This window comes from Cucurbita maxima, unplaced genomic scaffold (assembly GCF_002738345.1).
Source record: "Cucurbita maxima cultivar Rimu unplaced genomic scaffold, Cmax_1.0 Cma_Scf00018, whole genome shotgun sequence".
Classification (NCBI taxonomy): domain Eukaryota; kingdom Viridiplantae; phylum Streptophyta; class Magnoliopsida; order Cucurbitales; family Cucurbitaceae; genus Cucurbita; species Cucurbita maxima.
The window spans coordinates 3,082,762-3,101,763 of record NW_019272034.1 but is presented as its reverse complement, the minus strand read 5'-3'; the positions used below and the strand labels follow the sequence as shown (position 1 = coordinate 3,101,763).

The 19,002-nt window shown below is 34.7% G+C and overlaps 3 protein-coding genes across 3 annotated transcripts; 1 reads left to right on the top strand and 2 right to left on the bottom strand.

Annotated features, from left to right (window-relative positions):
• Positions 1-719: 719 nt before the first annotated feature.
• Positions 720-1,887, bottom strand: LOC111493134 (osmotin-like protein). Its single transcript, XM_023142754.1, has one exon. The coding sequence runs from the start codon at positions 1,843-1,845 to the stop codon at positions 1,093-1,095; it is 753 nt and encodes a 250-aa protein (XP_022998522.1). The 5' UTR covers positions 1,846-1,887; the 3' UTR covers positions 720-1,092.
• A 3,037-nt stretch (positions 1,888-4,924) lies between these two features.
• On the top strand, positions 4,925-11,501 carry LOC111492949 (ubiquitin-conjugating enzyme E2 7). Its single transcript, XM_023142490.1, has 6 exons — positions 4,925-5,074; positions 5,197-5,299; positions 5,742-5,839; positions 5,927-6,027; positions 9,151-9,228; positions 10,942-11,501. Exons 1-6 carry the CDS (start codon positions 5,029-5,031, stop codon positions 11,017-11,019), a joined length of 504 nt encoding a protein of 167 aa, XP_022998258.1. The 5' UTR covers positions 4,925-5,028; the 3' UTR covers positions 11,020-11,501.
• A 1,257-nt stretch (positions 11,502-12,758) lies between these two features.
• LOC111493288 lies at positions 12,759-16,916 on the bottom strand. The gene is made up of 3 exons (XM_023142938.1): positions 16,266-16,916; positions 15,454-15,621; positions 12,759-14,549 (listed from the first exon to the last, which is right to left on the bottom strand). Exons 1-3 carry the CDS (start codon positions 16,776-16,778, stop codon positions 12,945-12,947), a joined length of 2,286 nt encoding a protein of 761 aa, XP_022998706.1. The 5' UTR covers positions 16,779-16,916; the 3' UTR covers positions 12,759-12,944.
• Between the last annotated feature and the right edge of the window lie 2,086 nt (positions 16,917-19,002).

Below are 19,002 nucleotides of genomic sequence, written 5' to 3'. Positions count from 1 at the left end.
AGTTACTCAAGGAGAGACTCCAACAATTCTCTCCTCGAACAAAATAATCATTGAGCCTCCTTTAAGGACTCCTTTTGAACTTTCCTTAACGACTACTTCTCTAGAGTCCTCGAGCAAACTACACCATTAAGTTTCCCCTTAATCAGGCTCACAACTTCTTTGTTCAACACCCGAGTCACTATATCTACACTTTCAAGACTCACAACTTCTTTATTAACACTTGAGGATTCTATTACACAAATTGAACAATGACTTTGGAGAGGATGAGAGACTCGCGTTGCATTATGAATTGAAATTGATGTGACCACAATGAGGGGCAAGGGCAAGGAGTATTGTCAACTACGACGATCGACATGAGAGGAAGAGATGATGCAAAAGGGAGAGAATGTCATGTAGGCTAGAGAGGGAGTAAGTTGAAGTATCTTTAGATGTCCTACCCAATTCAATTTTCTAAATTTTCACTCTTTTATTATAAAGTATACATAAAGATTAAATTCATTAAAGTTCAAAGATTAAATCGACACACAATAAGACAAATAACTCTCTTAAAAGTGGTGGGTTTCACACAGCATAAGCCAAAAAATACTAAACTATAGTGAATATTCAATACTAAATGCAAACGGGGTAGGGACCATATGGGAACTTTTAAATCAATTTAACCAAATTTGTTGTTTATATATGTTCTTTCTTTGGAGATAAAGCCGTTGTTGGGTGTGGACTTCAAAAAAACTTTTAACTTTCTTTAAAACAGAGCCAGACATGGCAGGTCAGGTACTAACAGCAGCAAGGATTCACAGTATATCACGTGAAAAAGCCATAAAAGAAGCACTTTCTAATTTACGGCCATGGCCAGAAGCCCGTCGATTGGATTGGCCTATGCCACAGCCACCCCCACTTACCTTTCTCAGCTGCTCTGTACTAAACTCCCTCAGATCTCTCAAACAAAAAAAACAAAAACAAATTTTATTTATGCCCTTCATTTAACAAAAGTAACAGACAGAAACACAAGACTTAAGGATTAACAACCACAAGAAACCCTAAATTACATTCCATAACACAGAGCAACCGGGTTGGTATGTCGGGATGGATTGATTAATGGCAGAATATGACTTTGAGCTCATGGGGAGCGGCGCACTCGTGCATCAGCGATGGAGTGTCGTGGGCGTACGTGAAAGTGGATGGACAAGCGTGTTTGTAAAACAATGAAAACGCGGACGGCTTGCAGATCTGTGGGCTGTTGAAATGCCCTCTGCAGCAGAGTGCGTCAGTGTTCAACGCCTCGCACCCGCTCTTGCAGGCTATTACTTTACCGTGTTGGTCAGGCGCGTGGACCTGGAGCTCGCGTGGGCAAGTCTCGAGGAGGTTGGCTTTGCAGCCGACCACAGGGCACACGCCTTGGCCTTCATGTGGGGTCACGGTTAAGGGAATGTTAAAGCCATCGACTAGACTCACGCCGTAGGAGGAGAAATCTTTGTGGCCGTGGTGGAGGCTGAACTGTGCTAGAGTGGCTGGGGTTTTCCCACCGGCGCCGTTGCATTCGAGTTTCCCGCCGCAGTCACCGGTCTGGCAGGTTAGGTAGTTGTTCTGACCGACGCAGCCGGTTCGCGCCCAGACTCGGCCGGACCAGTGCTCGTAGGGAGCTGGGAAGGAGCGGTGTGAGAGGGATGGGAGGCAGAAGCCACCGCGTTCGAGAACAGGATGGGCGGCGTTGGGCTGGATGGCGGGCCAGATTGGGTACGGGCAGTTGTTGACCAGGGTCAGCATGAGGCCGCTGCCCGGAGACGTGGCTTCGGAGAGAAAAAGTAAAGCGAGGAGGAGAGGGAGAGAGAGGGAAGAGAACGCCATTGATGAAGATTCCAGAGAAAAGCAAGCTCTGAGATTACATGTGGAAAGGAAGTGAAGGATCTGGTAAGGGTTTTATAGGCGGAACAGGAAAAGTGTTGCCGTTGGGTGAGGCCTGAGGAGGAGGAAAAGACTGTTTTGCCCAATAAAAATAGTTAATATTATGTTGAGTTGATTTGTTAAAACCCAAACAAAAAAACAAAAATTCTATATCTTTTCTTTCAATCCAACCCAATAAAAATAGTTCAATTGATCGAGTTTTTCAAGTCATCCCGTGTTTTTTTAACATTCCTATCATATATGTTCGATTAAAAATAACCTAACTATAATATGACCAACTTTCCAAGTAAGTTTTAGAAATATTCGAAAGTTTTAACTTCATTCAATCATCTTTAATTTAAGTATATTAGGATTTAGGTTATTTTCTACGACAAAAAACGGAATGTTTATGGATAAAAATGGTTGAGATAACTCTTTTCGAAAAATTTTAATGTTTTGATTGCATGTTTAAAATCATGATTAATTATAGTCTTAAGCCTTAAGCAAAAAAAAAAAAAAAGAAAAATTCTTAACGTTCATCGTAAAGATAAGAAAAAGTTATTTGTTAAAATGTTTTTTTAATTCAAAAGTTGTCATTAATAATGGATTTAGTTTGATATCATACAAAGCTTTGTAACACCTAATGACTAACTTGTTATCCCTTATCTAAACTATACATTTTCTTGTTCTTTAAGAATCCTCGAGGATGTTCTTCACTTTTTTGTAAATTAAGCATTAAAACAAAATATTTGGTAAAAGTACTCATAATTAAAGTGCATTTGCGCAAACCACTTTAAAACAGATTAGGGTTTTTCTCGAAACCGTAAGCTTCCAAGACCGCATGCCTATTGAAGAATGAGCCGGCGACTCATAGGCAGTGGCTTGGTTAAGGGAACCCATCGGAGCCGTAGCGAAAGCGAGTCTTCATAGGGCAATTGTCACTGCTTATGGACCCGAACTTGGGTGATCTATTCATGTCCAGATGAAGCTTGGGTGAAACTAAGTGGAGGTCCGAACCAACTTATGTTGAAGAATCAACGGATTCTTTTTGTAAATTGGTCGGAATTTTATTATTTATTAAGCGTTTTTACCTTATTTAGAATTTGATTTTCCGGTTGGTTGGTTATGATATAATTTTAACCATAACACTGTAAGCTTTTATCATTTCAGATTAATTATTAGTCATAATTAATGTTGTTGGTGGATATTTCTTTGAAGTTAAATTAGTAAATATGAAATAAATTATTAGCATGATTTTCAAATTTATAAATGATTGTATTCTAAAGCTATTTAAATTTCAAAAATAGATTTATTTTAAAAAAAAAAAAAAGATCATAGGGTTAAATTTTATTTTGTTTTAAAATTTAATTAAATTATCATTTTTTTTTTTTTTTTGCTCTATTTACTTCATAAATTTTAAAAAATATCTAATAAAATGGATAAAGACATATTTGAATTTAAAAAATGGTCTAATTTACTTTTAAATTTTTAAAAATTTAATTTTATATTTAATACATTCATAAATTTTTAATTTGTATAGTAATTTTTGTGGCTCTCTTTTGTCACACCAAGCATCCAAAGAACCAAGCCTTGGACAACAGCTGAGGTGACTGCTTTATGCCAAGAATCATTTTAAGAAGATCATCTTACAAAAGATTGATCTGCATAATGCTAACGGAAGAACTCGGTGCTCGGGTTCTTTCAATTTTTTATAAATAGTTGCACTTACATGATTAAATTTAGGTACGTACAAAAATGTGTTCGCCTCGATATCTTCTTAAATTTGTACTGACTTAAACGTCAAAATATGTTAGGTATAGTGCTACATAGAAGATATAAGAATGGTATATACAACACCTAGTGATAAGAAATCACACTTTATCGATCAAATATCTCAAGACATTTCTCCTTAAGCAAGATCAATTATGTTAAACTTAAATGATTTTAAACATATAATCTAAACGGCATATAATTGGAAATAAACTTAACAATTGGTTAATGGAGATCACAAATACTCTTTTTATATATCGTCTCAAAATGATTACTCTTGACTTTAATGAGACATTTTAAGAGTTGTAACTAAATGAGACCTCAAAGTAAATAGAAGTCTTCAAATACATTAAAGAAACACCATAACTCTAGATTATCATCCACCCCAGATTTGTATTCATCCAAAAACAAATGAAATTTGGCAATATCTTGTGGTAATTTGATTAAAAATATTTTTCCTATAATTTATATTGCATGATTGATGTCTTAATTCATATCACCTAGACTCGAGAGCTAAAATATATGGGAGTGAATGTCCTCATTAGGTGACCACTCCTATTTATATCCATACGAGACTTTAAACATAAATTTCCAAGTGACATGTTGGAATAAAAGGGTTCTTATTTGTCAAATCAACTTTCTATTTCAATTTTCGAATATAGAGAATTGGTTCCTCTGACCTCTTGATATTATCTTTCACACCTTTGTTTCATGGAATAGGAAAGTTGCGTTTTTTTTACGAGACATTTTAAATTATTGAGTTTATGAGATTTTTTATAATGTATTTTTTATTATTATTATTATTTTTTTTTTGTTGAAAACTTAATTTTATAAATGTTTATTAAATTAAAATTGTATTATACAATCTTTGTATCAATCGATCTATAACTATTTGGTGAGAACTCAATAGGCAAATCTCATGAAAGAGATGAAAATCTTAACCGTCAGTGATATTTATTAATATTAAATGTTGATATTATTTATTAATATATTAATTTTGTCGAATCTAAAAGAATATATTTATTAAATTTTTGGAAAAGATATTCGTTCAGTGAAGTGGAAGGGAGAATAATTAGTTAAAATCCAGTGGGGTACTCGGACCGTAGAGATGCATGAGATTCCGAATGCGTATACGTGGCATGCTCTCATTGGCGATTATTTTTTTCTTTGTTTTTTTTTTTTTTTTCCCATTCCCGACCCACACGGGCCAAAGAGTCCACATTCCGTAAACTTTCGTCTATATAATTATAAATAACGTAACGGAGCAATTTCTTTACTCTCTCTCTTTCTCTATTATTTTTCTCTCTCTTCCTCCTCCTCTTCCGTTCGTTCGCAATCGAGGAGCTCGAAGGTCTCGCCGAATCCAACCGTTCTTCCATGGCTGTTTCTCAAGCAAGTCTCCTCCTTCAGAAGCAGCTTAAAGGTGGATTTTATTTTTATGAATTCGATTCTCTTTATCTGATTCTGTGAAAGCCTCGACTCGTAGGGTTTATTTCGATGTTCCTTTTTCAACTCCCCTGTTACCTTCTGTTTCATGCCTTTCAGATCTCTGCAAGAACCCCGTCGATGGCTTCTCCGCCGGTCTTGTCGATGAGAGCAATATATTTGAATGGAGTGTTACGATTATTGGCCCCCCTGATACGCTTTAGTATGTGTATACTGCTACGAATTTTCGTTTTTGTTTTGTACATGTGACTGTTTGGTTTGGTTTGGTTTTGATTTGGTTTAGGGTTTATCCTGTTTGTTATTACCTGGTATTGTTGGGTTTTTTTTTTTCCTTATCTTGTTCTTGGATTAAAATTGGGAGATTTTAATGCCTCTAATGTTTTAGGTATTGATTTACCTTATTTCTCATGTTCCATGAGGGCTTTAGTTTAGTTACTGTTATTTTGCGTCCTTCATTGCCCACTTCTTGTTTTTACTTTCTCTCCTTCCAGAAACTGGGAAGGAAACGCCCTTAAATTCTAATTTGCGGATGTTTGGATGTTCTAATATTTTTCCATCCTTGACCACGTGAAGTTAGTTTGGTTATTCTTGTACTGGTTATATCGGAATATCTATCTAATGATGTTATAATAATCTTATTGCAGCGAGGGGGGTTTCTTTAATGCCATTATGAGTTTTCCATCAAATTATCCTAATAGTCCTCCGTCCGTGAAGTTTACTTCTGAGCTTTGGCATCCTAATGGTCTGTTACTCTTGTTATTATATTATTTGATGTTCTATTTCTTCTCATTGAAGCATTTTGAGATTGAAGTTGTTTACTAAATTGTAGTTTATCCTGATGGGCGTGTTTGTATTTCAATCCTTCATCCTCCTGGTGATGATCCCAATGGCTATGAGCTTGCTAGTGAGCGATGGACCCCTGTTCATACGGTATCTATATTACTTTATCAGTTCTTTTAAAAATATTTCGTCATTTTCATGTAAAATTGATTTAAAAATTAATTTGAAGTTATGGATGCCCATTACCCCATTATTCTTAAATGTGTGGACCCACTTTTGGACAGTAGACGATGACTGGTTAGGAAGGTTCATTGAACAATTTTAAGTTTCTTTTTCTTTCTCTTTTAATTTTTTCTCCTAGTAACATTCCTTTCTCTTTCCGTTTGTTATTTCATTTCTTTCTTTTGGAGTTTTCACTTCCTCCATCAGCACTAATAGTTAATATAAATATTCTAGAGATACAGTTTTCATGAGATTTGAGTGCTAGAACTTCACCTTACTGAATACTTGGAGAAGCAATATTTGACTGTAAATAACATATGCACTCTCAGGCTGATAAGTCTAGAAATTTATCTGACATTTGTATCTTTAGTAATATTATTATGTGTATCATCCACATCACCTACATGGTTTAAAAAATTTACCAGCCATATTATCTGTCTCAGCATATAATAAGATAAGAATGGGACATGTCATATATAGGAAAACCTTAAAAATTAGGGATAGCAACATGAATGACCAAATTTTAGTGCAGGTTTTGAAATGTGTCCAACTGACCTTTTTATTGGATAAGTTAGCAAACAGTATAATAGAATATTAATTAGGAATTATGTAGCAAAATATGGATCTAAATCTTGGAATTTTAGTGATTAAAACAAATCTCATAAATCAAGGGATCATGTGGACAACAAAATATCAAAATTTTTTGGTAATTAAAAATAGATATAAAGTCAAATCTAAAACAACTAATCTCATACCCAAATAAACATGAAGATTTCTTACAATTACTAAAACTTAGTTCAAAATTGAGGCATATTTAAAACCTGGAAAGTTGGAAAAAAAAAAATTAGATTTAATTTTCTCAAAATATAACTTTCACATAATAAAATATTTAGTTGAATTTAAAAAAATATTAGAATTTCATACATGCAAATACCTAATTTTTGGGAACATTTAAAACAGGATCAAACCAAACCTTCAAAACAAATGTTCTTAGTCTTGTTAAAAAATATCTGAGTGGTAATCATCATGCATACAAATGAGTAAGAACACTATAATTTTGTGAGATCATTAAAACTCATTGAAAATTTAGGGTAAATAGAAGCTTCAATACTAGGCTTCCTAGCATACCAATAATCTAGATATCTAAAAGTCGATAGAAAATTGAAAGTAATCAATGGAGTTAGTGATGTAACTGACTGAAGAAATATCGTGAAGGTTGCGACAATAGAAAATAGTGCATTTAGATTTTAGAGTTGGAGAGAAATAAACAAAGGTTTGAATCAATTTTATAATATACAATAAGTTTATTAGATTTGGAAAGGTAATGTGAAATTTAAAAATTAATTACACAATTCCAGGGGTTGTGAAATTAAAATTTGGAAAATATGTATCTTTGGTTACGCACTCACAAGTTAAGAAGCCTATTCATCAAGTTGCTTACAAGGTTAAAAATGGAAGGAAATTGTGCCCCTAAAAATGCCGTGGCCATTTTTCATAAGAAAACAATTATTGGCTATTTTTCATAATAGCCATTTCTTCCAATTTCTCTAAAAATTGGGCCTTACTCAGAATGTATGTTCAATTCTGGTTTAACATTTGGTGGATCATCTGTGGCATGAGATTGATTCAAATAGTTTCCTGATTTTCAATCAGAACATGTTCCTATCCTCCATGAATTATTTTACATCATCCACTTTTAGTGCTATAATAATTTACCCTTTATGTATGTCAATTAACTTATGACTATATGCATTTCTTTGTTATGAAGTATCTTGATTTTAAATGATGACTTTCTCAAATTTTCAGATGGAGACTTAATGTACATATTTTTTTAGTACGATTTTATTTTTTATTTTTTCATTTAAACTATATATGTTTAAATGAACAATTGTAGGTGTGTACCTTCTAAGTTAAGGGCTGATGTTGTGACTTTAAAGCATGACCTCCTTGTTTCAAAAAAAAAAAAAAAAACATATTCTCCTTGGATCTTCTTGTTCATTGGGTTTGAAACAGTGTTTAGATGTCAAATAGTGAACTGAAACTTGGATAACTATTCATTTTAAAATGCACCCATGCAGAAGGTGCTTAATGATTTGGAACTATATTCAGAAAAGAATAGGTCCTTCACTATTTTTGGTATTTTTTTCCTGTAGTAAAACTTGTTTTTTATTCGGAGGTATAGCTGAATATTGCAGCTTCTGTTCTATTGGAAATTTCTACTCTGCTTATAGTTTCTACCGTGCTTTCACCTACTGCTTCACCTTGTTCATCCTCTTCCCTATCATTCTAAGATAAACTGCAGGCCTTCAGTTTTGAGGCTAAATCATCCTGTTTTTGGCTTTGCGTGTGTAGCATGGTCTTGTTAGAAGTGGGATTTGCACTGAACTTTAGATGTTCTAAAGCAGTTCCACTTTTCCTTTTCAATTCTTTGGATATTTCTTGACCTTCAAAATGAATTATGATTAATAATGTTATTACAACATTGGATTTTGACATTTGGTATAATGTAGCGCCTTCTTTTTTGAAAAATCTTGCTTGGAACTAATTACATAAAAAAATATTGCTTAGAATTACTACCTACCTATCATTCTGAGGAAGCTCCTGGATATTTCTTTCTCAGACAGTGCCCTCCTTCCTAAAAAGAGTCAGAGAAGAGGGGGTTGTTTTAACTATTGAGTGAGTGCATGACTGTTTGACTCTGATTCTGCAGTAAGATGTCCAATCCTCAAGTTAAGAAGTGAATGGCCATTTAGTAATTGGAATGGTTAAAATGGACATTTAATTGCAGTGATATTGTTGTGCAGGTCTTTTAGATAATGTTACGCTGTAAAATATTTTTATGGGTCTCTGACTTGTGTAAACTTATTCGTCTTAAAAGTATTTTCTAGAGGTAGGCATCCTCTCGATTGTTTCTTGGTCTTGCTTGCTATGTTCATTAATCTTCTTTACTGAACTTCCTCACGATGATAGCACCAATTCAAGGATGCGGTGAAGAGCTTTTCTTTTCCCTGGGCTGTGTAAATATTAATGAAGACTCCGTTGTTGTTGTAGGTTGAAAGCATAGTTTTGAGTATTATATCAATGCTATCGAGTCCAAATGATGAATCACCTGCAAATGTTGAAGCTGCTGTAAGTGATTGTTCATTCTTGTCCAATGTTTGTCCTATCTATGCTTCTTATATGGCAACCTACGTTTGCTTTTTGTTTGAGTACCTTACATGCAAAAGAATCATCCCTTTATATTAGCTGACTTAGAGAAACACCAAGAAACATTCACGTATGAATCTTTCTCTTCTTTTTGCCTTGATTTCTGTTCCTCTCCCCTTTCTTATATTTGCATCCTTTTATTGTTTTCTTCATATACTTTTTTTGATATCCTTGATAGTTGATCAGTCTTCCTTTCTGCCTTTTAGTTTGTCCATGTTGTCTATCCGCCAGCCTCTTGTTCTCAATCCTCTTTTGTCTTGTCATCTATTCTCATATTTTGCACATTTCATATTTTTATCAAATCATTAGTCTTCTTATCCCTAAATTTGTGATATTTTGCTTTCAAAGCTAGTTGTTTAAAATTCAAGATATGCATCGTGATAGTTCATAATTATATGTGTATAGTAGGAAAAAAAGGACAAAACGGGTACTTCAAACTGGATAGAGTTTAAGAAAATGTGTAATTGAGTTACTTTTTTGATATACATCATGACCCACCACCGAATCTATGAAGATATTTATTACATGCCCAATGCCAACCTGGGATTCTTGATATACAAAGTTTTCTCGCCTATAACCTTGGTTTATTATTTACCCACAACCTTTGACCTTGATCAACAAGGCCAACTAGTAAGAAAAATAAAAGGGTTAGTGGAATGGAAATAGTTGGAGGTGAGAGAAATGGGAGGGTTATATGGCAGTCAATTGGAAGGAGAAGGTTTGTGAATGGAAAGAGTGCCTGCATTATTCATCTTAGGAAGTTCTGTGATGAAGAAGCTTCTCGATAATTTTGAAAAAGAGTTTTTTAGGGACAACTAATTGTGCAGTGTGTTGTAGATTTGTCTTTTAGTCGGAACAGATTTCCCTGGGATGGGTCATAACTGAAGGGTAGATTGAACTGTGACGGTGAGTCTCAATGAGAGGGATGGGTATATTTCTGCAGAGGGCGTGTGGCATTGTAGAGGATAATCTTCCACAGTCTAGATGTCATTTTGGTAGTTTAATGGTTATTCAAGCTATGAAATCTACAACTGTGGACTTGAAACTTAAAAAATTCAAGGTGATAGATTGGCTGATAGGTTTTTTTAAGGGATAGCCAACCTTACCAAGCTAGAGTTTTCAAGGTGCACTCAGCACTTTCCCATGGCAAGAGGCTAGGTAAGGTGCCTCGTAGCTTCAGATTCATTTCAAGCCTTTGGTCTTGTCGAGTCATTAGTTTTGTCAAGTTCTTTCCACATGAGCTGCCAATTTCTCGAGCAATTGCAGCCTTAATGTAATCTTTATTGGTCATAGGTGAACTTTGTAGTAATATAATATTGTATAAGTTGTTTTGAGTTGTCATTCTTATGGTATCATGAGATATGCTTAGATTGAACTTGATTCAGTGAAATTGTTTGACCACACGCGAAGGTTATCTGTGCTGTATTTGTTGGGTTGTGTATGTTTGTTTGACCCAATACGACTAAAGTTTGTCAGTGATATAATTGGAAGCTTAAGTCTGCATGTAGTAGGTTATCACAATATCTACCCAATATTTTAGTCCATCCATCGTTTGATAATTTGGAAGAAAGCATTTGAGCTGTTGTGTTGTATTATTAGGTTTTGAGATTAATAAGCTTGTGTGTGTTGGTGCAGAAGGAATGGAGGGATAGGCGGGAAGATTTTAAGAAAAAGGTAAGCCGCTGCGTGAGGAAGTCACAGGAAATGCTATGAGAAAGGCGGGGCAGCAAGTGCTTTGCGTTGTCTCTTCTGCTTTTTTTTGTGGCTGTGGGTGTTTAAATTTTATCTTTGCTATGGGACTTCACCTGTTCACTTGGTGCCAGTGGGTCTTGTAGAACGTCAATGAATGGAGAGCTGTCACCCATATATTTACTTCTTGTTTTTCTTTCTTTCTTTCTTCCTTTCTTTTTATTATTTTTATTTTATTTTAATATTTTTTTCCTTCTTATTTTGTTCTCTGCATTTTAAAAGTGATTACTACTAGGATGATTTGTAACAAAAGCATTTTGTTTAATGCTTTTCGTTTGTTAAAAGAAAAAAAAAAAGGGGGGGTTTGGGTGTGACAGATTGAGCTTTCTGATATTGATGGGTGCCGTATACTACTAAGATTAAGCCTAAGCATCCTTTGAGAAGATTATTAAGAAGTCCTCTTGCGGGCAAATATTTTATTGGTAAGATTTCGTTTTATTCTGTTAGCCTTGGTGGTGATTATGTTTGAAGTTTCTGAATGTAATAATGATGAAAAATCTTGATTGTTCTGTAAGCTTTTAATTCTTTTCACTAAGCGTTTTGGATTTTAACTTTCTAATGAATATCTTGCTAAAACGTGCAGTACGGATTTTTTCATTGTCCATGTTATTGTTCTTGTTTTTTGAATTTTGATTGAAGATTTAAATTTAAGATTCCTTTTGAAGTGTTCGATCCAAATTGCAAGAGGCTTAGACTCCTTTAGAAGTGTTACCATAATTAGACTTGAGATTTTTATGTTAGTGAAACTAATTAGAAATTTTGGTTAATTACGCTGGAGTGTTATAATATTAGAGTTCTCGACATACGGAATATTGCATGTTTGCTTTGACATTCAAGATGATTAGCCATGAGTTCAATACTCGTTTTTCATTCATTATTCTTACTTTCCTTTCTCTAGATAATACCAAATGATAATATACTTGTATTTAAGGGAGAGAGTCAATTTTGAGGATGGGTATGTAATACTAAACCGATTAAGTTTTGAATGACTTTCTAGTTTGATCGTTCTTGCGTTTTGGATATTTAGTCTCATTTGATGATGTAGACAAATGTGTTATTGAGATATTTAGTCTCATTTGATGATGTAGACAAATGTGTTATTGAGATATTTAGACCTTATAGTATCTCGTACACATTTCGACGATTGGCCGAGCAAATTAATCAACTTCAAAGTGGATTTGTTGTGTGAAAAATGTGTTATCACCTGTTGCCGCTTGCCTGGTGGGGATGACTCCTCTATTGTGGGTAAATGAAAAATCGACTCTACGAACTCGAGGAAAGGATGCACAGCGGAAGCCAAGGTGTTAAGACCGAAGCCTTTTGTAGTGCTAGAGTGAATGAATCCCATTCCGTATCAAGTTGAATACTTGTGCCATTTTGGAGATAAGGAGAGGGGTGAGCAAAAGATTCGTAAGATCATGATAGAGTCCCCTTTACTTGATATTAAATTCTTAAAGCTCCCACCACCCTACAACTAATATAGTATGGTAGAATTGCCTGCATCAAAGCTAACCCAATTATTAGAAGAAGGGCATGCTAGCCTAGCGCTAGAATACTACACAATACAAGATTAGGGGCAGAGCGCTAAGAAAGAAAAAGGATTATCACTACACGAAATTCAACCGTGGCTAGCATGCTAAGATCAACCATTTAGAGAATGTGGAACCTTTCTTTCTCGATCGTCTGTTTAAAAACTCGACTCGTACAAATACACCTATTCCTTTGTGTATATAAAATAGAAAAATGGGATCAGTTATACATGTTATTGTAGGGTTATTTATACAAAGGAAATGCGATTATTTATAGAGTATACAAAGTATTATTCAATAATAAAACTATACCAATATTTCTGTTCAGAAAATTAATGTTTTTAGTTCAAACCCTTTCCTTTAGTTCTTTTGCAGTGCATGAATCTTAGCTGTGATTTGATTAAAATCAACATGGCTGCAAGGATTCTCCCATTGAATCAACTCTCTGGTTGCCTTCCCAATCTCTTCCGTCTCCTTCATCAAACTGCTTAAACAAAACCCCAAAGCACTCAGCCTCAGAATTGCTTCACTCTTAAGCTCCTCACTTTCATGCTCCACAGCCTCCACACAATGCTGCAAAAATGAACACACCATCTTCTTCTTCTCCATTTCATCAATCCCATCCCTCTGCGCCACTCCCATCTCCACATCCCCAACAGCATCACCGTTCTTCTCAAGAACTTTCAATGATTTTAACGAACTCACCTCCACATAACATCCCACCAAAGAACTCACCATTTCCTTCACCTTCTCAATGTCCTCCTCTTGATTTTTCCCAATTTTCGTTGCACAATGAATAAAACCAAAAAGATCAACCATTCTCGACAGTGACTTGAACAATTTCTCATAGCAATCTGTCTTAAATGGCACAAACCAAAAATTGGGTTCTGCAGCAGCCTCATCAATCAGCTTCTTCAGCTCTCCAATTTGAGTTGCCAAATTCTTCTGACCTTCCTTCAAATCCTCTGGAGAATTCAACGAATCAATGCATTTTTGAAGTGCTCTTAAACTGGCAGTGAGCTGAAATTTGGCCAATTTTGAAGCTCTGGTTGGCTGTAGAAGGATATCAACCATAACAGAGGATGATAGTCCAATAATTGTCTCTACGATTCTAGCAAAAGCGAGTTCTTTAGGAGAGCCGTAATTTGTTCTTCCCAAAATGATGACAGCTCCAATAATGGCGGAAACTCCACCGGCAGGGCCATACATTTTGCTTCTCTGAAGAAAGCTGGTGAAGACAAAGCAGGGGAGAAGACAAAGAAGCCGACCCAGCAAAAAATTTTCGAACACAACAAAGCTCAAAACTCCATACACAGATCCCACCACTGTTCCTTGAAGCTTAACATTAGCCAATTTGAAGGTAGCCTCTCGTGTACAAGCAATGCTGACAGCCACTCCTAAGCTCGCCCAGAATCCATTTTCTTTGCTGTACATCAATCCCAAGAACACCGCAATCCCCAATGAAAGAGCGGATTTTAGCACTGGAATTAGCCTCTTAGGGTTGAATTGTGAGGCCCAGCTACTCCAAATTGGAACAGAGACCCATGTTTGATTTGGTTCTTGTTTTTTGATTTGTGGGTTGTTGTGTTTGATCAGGAGTAGTTTCATGCAGAATATGAAGAACAGAGAGGGAAGATCATCGGGGTTTGTTGGCATTTCTTGGTTGGATTGAGTGATCTTGTTTATTGTGGCTTCCTCATCTGGGTTTGAGTCGGGGAAAGTATGTGAATCAGATGGTGAATAAGCGTTTTGGTTTAAAGCTTTGGTGATGTGATTTTCCAAACCGCTTAGACCATTTCTAAGTGATTGATCTTTAAGTGTTTGGATTGGATATGAAGCAATGTTGGATAAAGCTAAATCCATTCCCCTCAACGCCGTCTCCAAATTTTGTAGCTTGTCAACGCCGCTCGACCATCCCTGTCCGCACATTTTGTATGGAATAATCCATTCCCATTGCATGCTTTCCTGTTCCACCCAAAACAACATTAATGTTGTTATTTCCCATCCTTAAACTTTGGAACATGTTTCACACTTTTCGTAAGACAAGACTCCGATCGACATGCAACTGATGCTTGTAAACAAATGGAGACCAAAGATCAAAAGAAAACGTCTATTAAAAGAAAAGATAGAGATGAACTCAATCCCTTCCCCATCTTCATAAATAGTACTATCATCTAAACATGTACAAATAAGGACGGTTGCAGTTTCCATTCAAGATTTGTGAGATTCTACAGGGAAGAGAATGAAACATTTTTTATAAGGGTGTATAAATAACGTAAGGGAAGTTCGAAACACGTTTTAAAAATCTTGAGGAGAAGTTCGAAAGGGAAAAGGAAGCTCTTAGTCGAAGTTATTTCATGAAAGAAGTAATGAAAGTGAAGCTCCTAGTCACTATTGAAACTAATGAATAAAAACTACTTAATAAAGTGAATGATGACTCACCCATCGTAAAAAATAATAATAACAATAATAAAAAAAATTCTAAATTTCATTAGATTAAATGATCAGTAATAGTAATTTTCAACTTTAAAAACACTACAAAACGCTTCAAGTGCATCTTACGTGCACTTATTAGTGCTTTTCCAAAAAGAAAAAAAAAACAAAAAGTGCGCGCTTCCACTTATTTGTGTTTTTTTTCCTAATTTAATATTAAAATTTACAAGTAAGTGGATTTTGATGATGTAAGACCCGACAAAGGATTAGTGTCGATATAGAAATAGTTACAAATTTCGGACAAATGACAAATAGATATTTTGTAAAAAGAAAAATTATAAATAAACTCTAATACTTCTATTTCATTAAATACATAACAAGATATTTTTTAGATTCGTAAATACATTAAAAAAAATAAAAATAAATAAATGCTTACTTGGAGTTGTTTTATTGGCTGTAGGAGTTTAGTCGCTGAAGTGGACAATAGTGAAGCTTTAGATATGGCCCCAACTGCCACGGTGTCATTGTCAGCAAGAAGTGCTTTCACTAACAGCCTTAACCGCTCTGCCACGTTGTCAACCATTGCCTTGCTCTTCTTCTTCACCTTCACAAATATTTCAATTTTTATTTAACTTAATAACAAAAAAGAACTATTATATTGATAATTAAATTACAATTAGGAAAAAAAAAAAAAAGAGTATATATATGTCCACTATTTACTTTTTATTACTGTGATGATTAAAAATAAAAATAAAAATAAATGCTATATGAAATAATTAATTTTGTCTTTAATTTTTTAATTTTGTGCTTGGAATTTGAAAAGTTTTATTATTTTTTATTTATAGATTCAATCTTTTCCACCATTTTTTTAAAATAAAAAAAAGTGTGAATAACAGCTATAATTTTGAATGCTCAAAATATTCGAGCATAAATTCCTATAATCTTTTATCTTTTATTCTTCTTACAACTATTTTACATACTTTATTTAATTATTTATTTTTTCTTTTTTTTGAGTAACATCTAATGTATCAATACAATCATTTTCTACGTACGAACTTTTATATATATATATATATAGATATAGATATATAAATTATAAAAGGAAGGAATTTTGTCAAATTAATTATAAGGGTAAAAATATGACTGATTATTTATCCAAATGTGAAGTTTAGAAAGACATGTAAAGGGTAAAAAAACAGAACAATTAAGAAGTTACCATAAAAGAGTAGTGGTAAACTAAATAATTACCTCAAGAGAAGCAAGGCGAGGAAAGGGAAGCAGGGTGGCGAGGAAACTGGCGGCGACGCCCATGGCGGTGGTGGCGGCGACGTGAACAGGGTGCATGAGAGGCTCAGTGTGAACACCGCCAATAAAACCCACAACATAAATAATCACAATCTGACCCAAAGCAATCCGCTTGGCCAACACATGGGTGGCGCTTGGCAGCAACACCACAACGGAAGCCAACGCCACGGTCAAAGCGATCGTTTCATAAGAGAATTTGGTCGGTCCGATGAGCCAAAACACTGCCATGGCTGGACAGACAGTCTGCAAAGTGGCGTAGAGAGCCAGCCAGCAGCCGCGGATGGCGTCGCCGAGAGTGGCATTCGTCACAATCAGGATGGCAGTGACATAAGAGAATGCGGGGAAAGTGACTAGCTGTCGGAGAGAAGCTGGGCCGTAGACAGTGGCAGCGGCGATTATAGCGCAAGCCACGGCGGTGCGGCAACCGGCGGCGAGGCAGGTGAGCCACAACGCCATTAGAAAGAGATCAGTGGTAGTGATGTAATTGTTAATGGGTGTAGTTTGAGGATCTAATGTTGAAAGGGTTTATAGAGGTTTTAAGTAATGAATTGGAAGGTTGTGGGTTTCGTTAGTGGAACCCATGTGGCCCTATAATATATATATATATATATATATATATGTATATGTATATATAAGCTTCCAATTGTGGTGGGCATTAATAAATTTTGGTAGCCATTAATTTAACTCGCATTTTTCTGTCTTTCTTCTGTACTTGTTTATCGTCCTTTTATTCACGTTTTCAGTGCCTTGCACTTGAGTGAAACAAGAAACATCCATAAATCGCTTTCTTTCTCTCCGAATCTATCCTTATATTATTATATTTTACTTTCAAGGTACATAAACCCCTCGTAACATTTGCATTTTTTAAACTTTAACGAAAAATCAAACACAACAATATCTACTATTAGTGTACTTGAGTTAGAAAAATATATAAATTGTCTAATAAATATTTAAATTTTTAATTTTAAGTTTAATGAGTCTTTGATACATTTAATTTTTATTAAGAATTAACTGATCTAATATCGAATAGTTTAAATGTTTATAGATGTAAAATTGAAAATTTATATTAGATATTACATGCGTTTTAAAGCTCAAGAATCCATTTGGCACGAATTTGAAAATTGGATATGGATTATTATTTTTTTTTTAATTTTTTTTTTTGTGTGTGTGTGTAAAATGCTTTACCTAACTAATAAAAGGAAGAATATGTTAATATATGGTTTGATATTGGATGATTACCACAATGGAAACTTTGTTTAGAATGGTGTGAGGTTTATTTATATTTGATAATGGTATTGAGTTGTTAAGCAATGATAGGCAAGTAAGTAGCCCATGGGCGGGTTGTCCCTTGGCTAAATGAGTGGTTATTGTGCCTCTTTCTCAACTTGTGTCAAATTTGCTCCCTCCATTCTATTTCATTACAATTAAAAATCTTAATATCCTCTTGTTTTTGGGGTAAGTTCACGTGATGAATGGGTGAAGGTAATTATGACATGTGAGATCCCACGTTGACTAAAGAGGAGGAACGACATTGATTGAAGAGAGAAACGAGTGTCAGCGAAGATGCTGGCTCCAAAAGGAGATAAATTGTGAGATTCCACCTCAGCTGGAGAAGAGAACGAAACATTTTTTTTATAAGGATGTGGAAACCTTTTCATAGCATATGCGTTTTACGACCTTGAGAGGAAGTTCGGAACGGAAAGCCCAAAAAAGATAATATTGAGTAGAATTGTTACATAATATTTAGTTAGATTTTTTTTTTTTTTTTGTCAATTCGAACATAATTTAGCGAACATAATTTAGTGAACAAAGTGAATAAGACAATAATTACTATCTAAATTCAATAGTTTGATTCTTATTTGTTGAATTGAAGAAAACATGTAATTAGAAGTGTTTTCAAAGTTTTTATTAATAGTATTCGTAGACACTATAATTGACAATCAATAATGTTTTTAAGAAATAATGTGTTGAAATAGGACAAACATAACTATACCAAAAATCATCGAATGTGTTTTGTCTTTGGAACCGACTCACATAAACACATGGTACAATTTGGGAATAGGTAAATTGTATTTTTAGCTACAAATCATGCATTCGTGTATATGTCATTATCACGAGCTTTATGTACGAGTATAGTTTAAGTCCTTTTTTAGGGCGGTATATTTTTTTGTTTTCACTCCTGCTACTTCTCATTTCATTTTCTTATAGTGCATAAATTAACGAGGCATGTAGCAAGAATGTTAAGTCTAGTGAAGCTATGGAGATGTAAGATATTGTCTTTTTTAGATTTTCCCTTTCGAGCTCCCCTCAAGATTTCTGAAACGTGTCTCGTAGGGAGAGGTTTTTACACCCTTCTAAAAGGTATTTCATTCTCCTCCTCAACTGATGTGGGATCTTACAAAATCCGACTATAAAGATACTAGGGATCTTGGAGAGGTATTTTTAATATGAACGAGACTCGACATATTTATGAATTAGGGGAACATTTGGTTGAATAAATTACCCTCCCCCTCTAACTAATGCTATACTACAAGGAACCCAATTCTTATCCTTTGACGCATACAAGATCCTAACAAAATGATTGTGTTAATTGTTCTTTGTTGAATAATTAATTAATCATTTGAATAAAACGTCTTCATCAGGTGGGTGTGTATATAGATTATATGTAGTACAGCATCAT